The sequence below is a fragment of the Apis cerana genome, linkage group LG1 (genome assembly GCF_029169275.1).
Source record: "Apis cerana isolate GH-2021 linkage group LG1, AcerK_1.0, whole genome shotgun sequence".
NCBI classification, from domain to species: Eukaryota; Metazoa; Arthropoda; class Insecta; order Hymenoptera; family Apidae; genus Apis; species Apis cerana.
In genome coordinates this window covers 25,605,579-25,616,551 of record NC_083852.1, presented here as the reverse complement: position 1 = coordinate 25,616,551, position 10,973 = coordinate 25,605,579, and the positions used below count along the sequence as shown (strand labels likewise).

At 27.5% G+C, this 10,973-nt stretch overlaps 2 protein-coding genes across 2 annotated transcripts; one reads left to right on the top strand and one right to left on the bottom strand.

The window, feature by feature from the left end:
- Positions 1–307: 307 nt before the first annotated feature.
- On the bottom strand, positions 308–1,735 carry LOC108001972 (uncharacterized). The gene is made up of 2 exons (XM_017063315.2): positions 1,577–1,735; positions 308–1,058 (listed from the first exon to the last, which is right to left on the bottom strand). The coding sequence occupies exons 1-2, from the start codon at positions 1,581–1,583 to the stop codon at positions 433–435; spliced, it is 633 nt and encodes a 210-aa protein (XP_016918804.2). The 5' UTR covers positions 1,584–1,735; the 3' UTR covers positions 308–432.
- Positions 1,736–3,563: 1,828 nt separating this feature from the next.
- On the top strand, positions 3,564–10,620 carry LOC108002128 (U5 small nuclear ribonucleoprotein 200 kDa helicase). The gene has a single exon (XM_017063617.3). The coding sequence runs from the start codon at positions 3,812–3,814 to the stop codon at positions 10,214–10,216; it is 6,405 nt and encodes a 2,134-aa protein (XP_016919106.1). The 5' UTR covers positions 3,564–3,811; the 3' UTR covers positions 10,217–10,620.
- Positions 10,621–10,973: the final 353 nt, after the last annotated feature.

Below are 10,973 nucleotides of genomic sequence, written 5' to 3'. Positions count from 1 at the left end.
TTTTTATACACTTTTTATACATTATATGTACATAATTAATAGACATCTATTATATAATGTCATATGCAAATTTTTCAACAATGAAATTAAATGAATTTGTTAAATTTTTTAATACTTTTAATCTCATAAATTTTAACATAAAATAGAATAAAAAATTTAATCTAACATTTTAATAACAAATAATAAGTTGTATCAATCAGTATTTTTTTTTTAATTTTAATCTTTTTTTTTCTTATTTTATTATAATGTAAAACTGAATCTTGTAAATTTGAAAAGGTTGGAATGAATAAAAAAAATAAAAATTAAATTTATAATTTGCAATTTAATTTTTATTACATTTAATTAATACATTTTATATTATCAATTACAATACATTTAATATATTGTAGATTAATTTCAATTTCAATATAACATTAACAAGTTGTGCCAAGATTACTCTTCATCTGAATCATAATCATATTCTTCATTTTCATATTCTTCATTTTCATATTCTTCATTTAATATGTTTTCATAATATTCTCGTGGAAGAGGCCACCAATTAGGAGAAAAATATGAGCTAGGATAGAATGGTGGTACAGAGGGGGATGGACTGCATGGTTTTGATGGACGTGATGGTCTGCATGGTTTTGATGGACGTGATGGTCTGCATGGACGTGGTTTTGATGGACGGCATGGTCGTGGTGGTTTCGGACTGGATGATGGTCGTGGTGGTTTCGGAGTGGATGATGGTCGTGGTGGTTTCGAACTGGATGATGGTCGTGGTGATGAGCTTGAGGGCCGATGTTGAGAATCAGGATTTTTTGTGGAACTTTCAGGACGATGTATGCAAGTTGCATTGGGATTTGGATAATCGCACACTCTTAGTTCAGGATTGTACTCAAGTCCTGGACTGCATTCCATTAAGAATGGAACTCCTTCGTTGCATTCATAGAAAGTTGAGCAATCATCTGGATTCGGAAGTAGAACGACATCTTCTCCATTTACTTCCGGACATTTAGTTGGTATTTCGGCGGAAACGAAAATTGTAGCAAATATTGCTACAAATACTCCTAATATTACTGAAATAGATGTCAGATAATCTCGATTAATGTTAAATTTTGCAATTTATTAAATTAATGTAACATTACAAATTTCGATAAAATTTTTACATAAAATAAATAAATATTATAATATAATGTACATTTCGTAATGTATAAGTGTCTAAAAATTTAAGAAATGATTTTTCCGATCAGAAGACAAAATAAGAAAATCAAGAATATTAAAATTGCATTTTCAGATTTGTTTTTTTAATTATTGATAATTAAAAATGAAAGAAAATTCTTGCTTTTTCATAAAGAAAAGTCATAAATTTTCCTTTTGAATAAAATTGAATAAAGATCTTCTTATTATGTTTTAATTTTTAACTAATTAAATTTTCGTAAAATTTTTTAAAAATTAGAATAGTTTCAAAGAGATAAAATTATTTATTTATAGTGAAAGCGAAAAGTATATGAATATATAATGTTTATTTTTTTTTGTTAATGACTTGTATGAAAAGCATGTATGAATTTATTGCAATTTGTTACAGTTATCTTACCTTTCATTTTCGATGTAAAGACGTACAATACTCGTATCGTATTCTTTTCCTCGCTACTATGATGTGATTTTATTTCTTGTTGTTTCTTTATATATTTGTTAGAAATTTTTTAAAAGATTATCAACAAGATATAAAATCATTTATCATTCTTAACATATCGTGATAAGTTAAAAAATAAAAAATTGTATATTGTATGATCAATTTATAATTATTAATTGTAAATGATATATCTGTGAATCATATATCTGTGAATCATAATATTTTTTATTTTTTGCTATTCTATTTTATTCTTTTTTATATTTTTTATTTATTTTTAAATAAATTTTAATGATAAGTTAATGCACTAATATATTTGTAAATAAACAAATGAAGAGTAACAAATTTATTGTGTATTAAATTGAAATATAACTTAATTATATATATTAAATTTTATATTTTTTTTAACGTATAATATTATTTTTTTTGCTGTTTTTTGATATCAAAAAATAATAATAAAATAAATAATTTTAATAAGAAAATGAAGACAAAAAAATGAAATTGAATTGTAAATTTTTAATATTCACTTAAGAATCACTTAAGAAAAGATAAAATTTATATGTAATAAAATATTAAAGTTTTTAATTTCTTTCTAAGTAATTAATTTCTTTTTAATTTATAATCATTTTTATAAATATAATCATTTTTAAAATTATAATCATTTCAATATTGTTTAATAAGTAAAACAAAAATTAAAAATAATAATAAATTATCTTTCTTATCTTTTTTAAAAAAATTACAAATGTTCAATAAGAATTTCTTGTAACATATAGATAATTATTTTTTTAGCTTTTCATTGAATCATATCCGTTGTAACTAATGTAATTTCATTTTTAATTAATATAAGTATAAATGTACAAAGTTATTTAAAAAAATTAAAGATATATGTATGTATATATAACTCATAATATCAAATGAAAATGATGATATATAATGAAGATTTTAATCATAATATATTTATTTTAATTTAATAGATAAATAAATATGATATAATTAAAATAATTAAATGAAATATAATATAAGTAAATAAATAAATAAAAAATTTCTATAATTATATATATTCTATAATATTATAAATTATATACATATATTTATATTTTTAATTAAATAAACATAATAAATTTGATATATGTTAAATATACATATAAGATGAATATAATTTAATTTGATTTTTTCGAATATATATAATCAAAATATATCAAAATAACTATTAGTTATAATTATACGATGTCTGTTATAATTTTTACAATACTTTTACAATAATATTTAAATTTATGCAAATTTTATTGTGTAAAAATTTAAACAAAACATTATTTGTTATAAATAAAATCACTGCACTTTGTGGTCTAATAATATGTCATATTTTTCATTTATTATTGTTGAAAATTTTATTAATTATTTATATATCATAATGTTACGAATAGAATATGTGTAAAATAAATTATTGTATATATAAATATTGTCTATATGAATGCCTATAAGATTGCCTATAAATTTTCCAGAAAAATTTGAGAAAAGAGTGAAAAAAAAATAATACAATTAATATATACTAATTGATTTTCCATTTATTTCAATGTCATATAATGTGACATTAGTATTTCGTAATTATATTATTTTTTTATTCTATCTATAGAAGAAATTTTTTTGGAATATTGCCTTAGAATTACACAAATCGAAGATATAAAATTTTTGAAACATCAAAAAAAAACATAAAAATTTCTATACAAAAATTTAACGAAAAAAATATCAAAAGATTTTTCTTTCACTTTCTGTAATTGAATTATTGTGTATTATTTGTTACATTAAGATATATTAAAAAGCAAAGGTTGTATTTAAATAAATTATTTTAGTAAAATAAAAAACATTTTCGTATCTTTTGCAAATAAAATGAGTTATGGAAATTAACCTTTAAATTACAACCAATCAGAAAATTCTATTTTCTAATTGGTAAGAAAGATTTCCTTCATGCGTATATTACGATAGCTACGCTAAAATTGTTCGAAGATCGAATAATAGTAAATTTAATAAAAAAAGTAAATAAAGTTACAGTTATTAAGTAAAAAAAATATATTATCTAAATAAAAATATTTATAATTTATAATGTTTTATAATTATGTGTGAAAATTATTCTTAGTTTATAAAAAGGAAGTGTAAATAGATAATAATTTGTCTCATTTTGATTAAAGAAAAAGAATAATTATGGCAGACGCTGCAGCAAGACAGTTGCAATATGAATATAAAGCTAATTCTAATCTTGTATTACAAGCAGATGTAAGATTAATAGAAAGAAGAAGTAGAGATGAAGCTACTGGTGAGGTTATGTCACTTGTTGGCAAACTTGATGGAACGCGAATGGGTGATAGAGCACAACGTACTAAGCCAGGAAAAGCAGAGGAACGAAAAGTTAAACGTCAAAAACGAGATGAAGCTCAATATGATTTTACACGAATGAAAGGTGCAACATTGCTTTCAGAAGGTGTAGATGAAATGGTAGGAATCGTTTATCGTCCTAAAACTCAAGAAACACGGCAAACTTATGAAGTATTACTAAGTTTTATTCAAGAAGCCTTAGGTGATCAACCAAGAGATATTCTTTGTGGTGCTGCTGATGAAGTATTAGCAGTTTTGAAGAATGATCGACTTAAAGAAAAAGAAAAGAAAAAAGAAACAGAATTATTATTAGGTCCATTAGCTGAAGAGAGATTTGCATTACTAGTAAATCTTGGTAAAAAAATAACAGATTTTGGAAGTGATGAAAAAACTACTACAAATGAAGAAAATATTGATGAAACATATGGAATTAATGTACAATTTGAAGAAAGCAGTGAAGAAGATGATGAAGATGTTTATGGAGAAGTTAGAGAAAATGATGACGAAGGTGATGAAGGTGAAGAAGCTAATGATGATAGAGCTATTCATGCAGAAAATTTAGGTGGTGCAGAAGAAATGAAGAAAGAGAAGCCATTACATCCTTTGGACATAGATGCTTATTGGTTACAAAGAAGATTAAGCAGAATATATGATGATGCAATGGTTTCACAAGCAAGAGCTGCAGAAGTACTAGCAGTTTTAAAGGATGCTGGAGATGATCGTGACTGTGAAAATCAATTAGTACTTCTATTAGGATATGATTGCTTTGATTTCATTAAACAACTTAAGAAATATAGACATACAATTGCTTACTGCACTATGTTGGCATCTTCACAATCTGAGTCAGAACGTCAAAAAATCCGAAATAAAATGAATGATGATCCTGTATTAGCAAAAATTTTACGACAGTTAGATACAGGTAAAGGTGATGATGATGCTGATGAAACAATGGAAGCAAGGGCACAACGTAAACGAAGAGAAGAAAATGAAGATACTGGTGGTCCAGGTGGTCAAGTTCAAGGTACAAGAAATCTGATAGATCTAGAAGATCTAATATTTGCACAAGGTAGTCATTTTATGGCAAACAAACGTTGTCAATTACCTGATGGAAGTTTTAGAAAACAGCGTAAAGGATATGAAGAAGTTCATGTACCTGCTTTGAAACCAAAACCATTTGCAGAAAATGAGAAACTTTATCCTATTGATCAATTACCAAAATATGTGCAACCAGCTTTCGAAGGTTTTAAAACATTAAATAGAATTCAGAGTCATTTGTATCAAGCTGCATTAGACAGTGATGAAAATTTATTACTGTGTGCACCAACAGGTGCTGGTAAAACCAATGTTGCTCTTTTGTGTATGATGCGTGAAATTGGAAAACATATAAATGCAGATAGTACAATAAATGCAGATGAATTCAAAATAATTTATGTTGCACCAATGCGTTCTTTAGTACAAGAAATGGTTGGAACTTTCAGTAAAAGATTATCCACATATAATTTAACTGTGTCAGAATTAACTGGTGATCATCAATTAACAAGGGAACAGATAGCTGCAACTCAAGTTATTGTATGCACTCCTGAAAAATGGGATATCATAACAAGAAAAGGAGGTGAAAAAACCTTTACTTCATTGGTTAGATTGATTATTATTGATGAAATTCATTTGCTACATGATGAAAGAGGACCAGTTTTAGAAGCTTTAGTTGCTAGGACAATAAGAAATATTGAAACAACACAAGAAGATGTAAGATTAATTGGTCTTTCAGCAACATTACCAAATTATCAAGATGTTGCTGCATTTTTACGTATAAAACCGGAATCTGGTTTATTTTATTTTGATAATAGTTTCAGACCTGTTGCTCTAGAACAACAATATATAGGTGTAACAGAAAAAAAGGCATTGAAACGTTTCCAAGTAATGAATGAAATTGTATATGAAAAAACAATGGAACATGCTGGAAGGAATCAAGTTCTTGTTTTTGTACATTCGCGGAAAGAAACAGGAAAAACAGCACGTGCTATTAGAGATATGTGTTTAGAAAAAGACACATTAGGACAATTTCTTAGAGAAGGATCTGCATCTATGGAAGTTTTAAGGACAGAAGCTGAACAAGTTAAAAATCAAGAACTTAAGGACTTATTACCTTATGGTTTTGCTATTCATCATGCCGGTATGACAAGAGTAGATAGAACATTAGTTGAAGATCTTTTTGCAGATAGACACATTCAAGTTTTAGTATCCACAGCAACTTTAGCTTGGGGTGTTAATTTACCAGCACATACAGTTATTATTAAAGGAACTCAGGTATATAATCCAGAAAAAGGTAGATGGGTTGAATTAGGAGCTCTAGATGTATTGCAAATGTTAGGTAGAGCTGGTCGTCCACAATATGATACAAAAGGTGAAGGTATTCTTATTACAAATCACAGTGAATTACAATATTATTTATCTTTATTGAATCAACAATTACCTATTGAATCACAATTAATTAGTAAAATGTCAGATATGTTAAATGCAGAAATAGTATTAGGTACTATACAAAATATTAGAGATGCAGTTACTTGGTTAGGATATACTTATTTATACATTAGAATGCTTCGCTGTCCAAATTTATATGGTATAAATCAAGATAAAATAAAAGAGGATCCATTATTAGAATTGCATAGAGCAGATCTTATTCATTCTGCCGCAGTGGCATTAGATCGTAGCGGTTTAATTAAATATGATCGAAAATCTGGAAATTTTCAAGCTACTGAACTAGGTCGAATTGCATCACATTATTATTGTACTCATGAAACGATGGCTATATATAATCAATTATTAAAACGTACTTTGAGTGAAATTGAATTATTTAGAGTATTTTCTTTATCTAGTGAATTTAAACACATAAATGTCAGAGAAGAAGAAAAATTAGAATTGCAAAAATTGATGGAAAGAGTACCGATTCCAGTAAAAGAAAGTATAGAAGAGCCAAGTGCAAAAGTTAATGTACTTTTACAAGCATATATCTCTCAATTAAAACTTGAAGGATTTGCTCTTATGTCTGATATGGTATTTGTTACTCAATCTGCATCACGATTAATGAGAGCTATTTTTGAAATTGTTTTATTCCGAGGTTGGGCACAACTAGCAGATAAATGTTTATCTTTATGTAAAATGATAGATCGAAGAATGTGGCAATCAATGTCACCTCTTAGACAATTCAGAAAAATGCCAGAAGAGATTGTAAAAAAAATAGAAAAAAAGAATTTTCCCTGGGAAAGATTGTATGATTTAGGGCCTAATGAAATCGGTGAATTGATTAGAGTACCTAAACTTGGTAAAACTATTCATAAATATATTCATCAATTTACAAAATTGGAATTATCGACGCATATTCAACCAATTACCCGTTCTACTTTAAGAGTAGAATTAACTATTACACCAGATTTTCAATGGGATGAAAAAGTGCATGGAGCATCAGAAGCATTTTGGATTTTAGTTGAAGATGTAGATTCTGAAGTTATACTTCACCATGAATATTTTTTACTTAAAGCCAAATATGCAACAGACGAACATTTGATAAAATTTTTTGTTCCTGTATTTGAACCTTTGCCACCGCAATATTTTTTACGTGTTGTATCGGATAGATGGATTGGAGCGGAAACTCAATTGCCCGTCAGTTTCCGACATTTAATTCTACCAGAAAAAAATTTACCACCAACTGAATTGCTTGATTTACAACCACTTCCAATTACTGCATTGCGTAATTCAAAATTTGAAAGCATTTATGCAGATAAATTTCCACAATTTAATCCAATTCAAACACAAGTATTCAATGCTATTTATAATTCAGATGATAATGTTTTTGTTGGAGCACCTACAGGTTCAGGTAAGACAACTATCGCGGAATTTGCTGTATTACGTTTATTTACTCAGAATCCAGAAGGAAGATGTGTATATATGGTTAGTAAAGAAGCCTTAGCAGAATTAGTATACATGGATTGGTCAGCAAAATTTAATCAACAATTAGGCAGAAAAGTAGTTCTTTTGACTGGTGAAACAGGAACTGATTTAAAATTACTTGCAAAGGGACAAATTATAATCACAACTGCAGATAAATGGGATGTATTATCACGAAGATGGAAGCAAAGAAAAAATGTACAAAATATTCAACTTTTTATTGTTGATGAGCTTCAATTAATAGGTGGTGAAGAAGGGCCTGTATTAGAAGTTGCATGTTCAAGAGCTCGATATATCTCTTCACAATTGGATAAACCAACCAGAATTATAGCATTATCAGCTTCACTTGCTGATGCAAAAGATGCTGCGCAATGGTTAGGTGCACCCGCTGCTGCAACTTTTAATTTTCATCCATCTGTTCGACCTGTACCTTTAGAGTTACATGTACAAGGAATAAATATTACTCATAATGCATCTAGATTAGCTGCTATGGCAAAGCCAGTATATAATGCAATACTTAGACATGCTTCCCATAAACCAGTTATTGTTTTTGTACCTACTCGTCGTCAAGCCCGATTAACAGCTATAGATTTATTAACATTTACTGCAGCCGAAGGACAACCTTCTCGATTTTTTCATGCAGAAGAAGCTGATATTAAACCATTTTTAGATAGAATGACAGATAAAACATTGAAGGAAACACTATCTCAAGGTGTTGCGTATCTTCACGAAGGATTATCTGTTGATGACCGACATCTTGTTGAACAACTTTTCGATAGCGGTGCAATTCAAATAGCAGTTGCTACAAGAGATCTTTGTTGGGGTTTATCTATTAGTTCGCATCTTGTTGTTGTGATGGATACTCAATGTTACAATGGAAAAACACATGCTTACGAAGATTATCCTATTACAGATGTTTTACAAATGGTAGCACGTGCAAATCGTCCGTTGGAAGATGACGATGCTAAATGTGTCCTTCTTTGTCAGAGTTCAAAGAAAGATTTTTTCAAGAAGTTTTTGAATGAACCTTTGCCTGTAGAAAGTCATTTGGATCATAGATTGCACGATCATTTCAACGCAGAAATTGTGACTAAAACAATCGAAAATAAACAAGATGCAGTTGATTATCTTACATGGACATTCTTATATAGACGACTTACACAAAACCCAAATTATTATGGATTACAAGGTGTTACTCACAGACATTTATCTGATCACTTATCTGAATTAGTCGAAAGCACATTAAGTGATTTAGAACAAGCAAAATGTGTTGCTGTAGAAGATGAAATGGATACTTTACCTTTAAATCTTGGAATGATTGCAGCATATTATTATATTAATTATGCAACAATTGAATTATTTAGTCTATCTTTAAATAATAAAACTAAAATCAGAGGTTTATTGGAAATTATTTCAGCCGCTGCTGAATATGAAACTGTTCCAGTTCGACAACGTGAAGAAAATTTATTAAGAAGTTTAGCAACACGGCTTCCACATGCACCTCAAGCTTCACGAATGGCTGATCCTCATGTAAAAGCACAACTTTTATTGCAAGCACATTTATCCAGAATACAACTTGGTCCAGAACTTCAAAAAGATACAGAATTAGTATTAAGTAAAGCTATAAGATTAATACAAGCTTGTGTTGATGTTCTCAGTTCATCTGGTTGGCTAGCTCCTGCTGTGGCTGCTATGGAATTAGCACAAATGGTTACACAAGCAATGTGGTCTAAGGATTCTTATCTCAAACAATTACCACATTTTACAGCTGAAACTATTAAACGTTGTACAGATAAAGGTGTAGAAACAGTGTTTGATGTAATGGAATTAGAAGATGATGATAGAAATCGTCTTTTACAATTATCCGAGACACAAATGGCAGATGTTGCTAAATTTTGTAATCGTTATCCTAACATAGAAATGTCTTATGAAGTTCAGGATAAAGATAAATTACGCAGTGGAGGTACAGTAAATGTGATTGTACAACTTGAAAGAGAAGATGAAGTTACAGGTCCAGTTGTGGCACCTTTCTTCCCACAAAAACGTGAAGAAGGATGGTGGGTTGTTATTGGTGATCCAAAGACTAATTCTTTGTTATCTATTAAGAGATTAACATTACAACAAAAAGCAAAGGTTAAACTCGATTTTGTAGCACCTGCTCCTGGTCAACATTCCTATACTCTATATTTTATGAGTGATGCTTATTTAGGTTGCGATCAAGAATACAAATTTACTATTAATGTAGATGAATATGAATCAGATGTCAGTTCAGGATCAGAATCTGATTAAGAAAAAAAGAACTAACTCTTTTAGAAATGAAAAAAATAATTTAACTTTTTAAATAATTTTTAAATATCATATATTATCTTATTATTTCATATTTTATCTTCTTATTTAGAATTTCTGTGAAATCATAAAGTAAATTTTCTGAATTTTATATCATCTTCTATATATTTGTTTTTTGAAAAAAAAAATTATATCCTCATTAAATATGTCATATTTTGTATAAAAAAAAATAACATTCATTTTGCAGTGAATTTATTTGTATCTACTCATAGTATTGTAAAATATTGTAAAATAGTAAAATATATAAAACTAGTCTGAAACTGATTTTTTTGATGTCAAACAAATAACAAAATGTAATGTTTATTAAATGTCTTTTGTTAATAAAAAAAATATACTTTTTACATTTATAACAAGTTTGTTTTGATTTATAAAATATCTTGAAAATGTATTTAAATAGAATGTTTTTTAATATATAATTGTTTATATTACTAGATATATTAAAAATGTTTATATATAATAGAAAATATTGTTTAGATTATAAAAATATAAAGAAACATATATATAAATTAGTTTTCCTATCTAATGATTTCTAATTATTATCTTAATGTTATAATAGTAATAAATGTTGAAAAAAATATAGATATGTGATGATTTATGAATAATATGGATAATTTCAAAGAAAAGAAGAGTAGAAGAATAAAGACAAAGATAAAGTAAAAATTCGATAATCAATATCAAATGTCATAAATAAAACAAAATA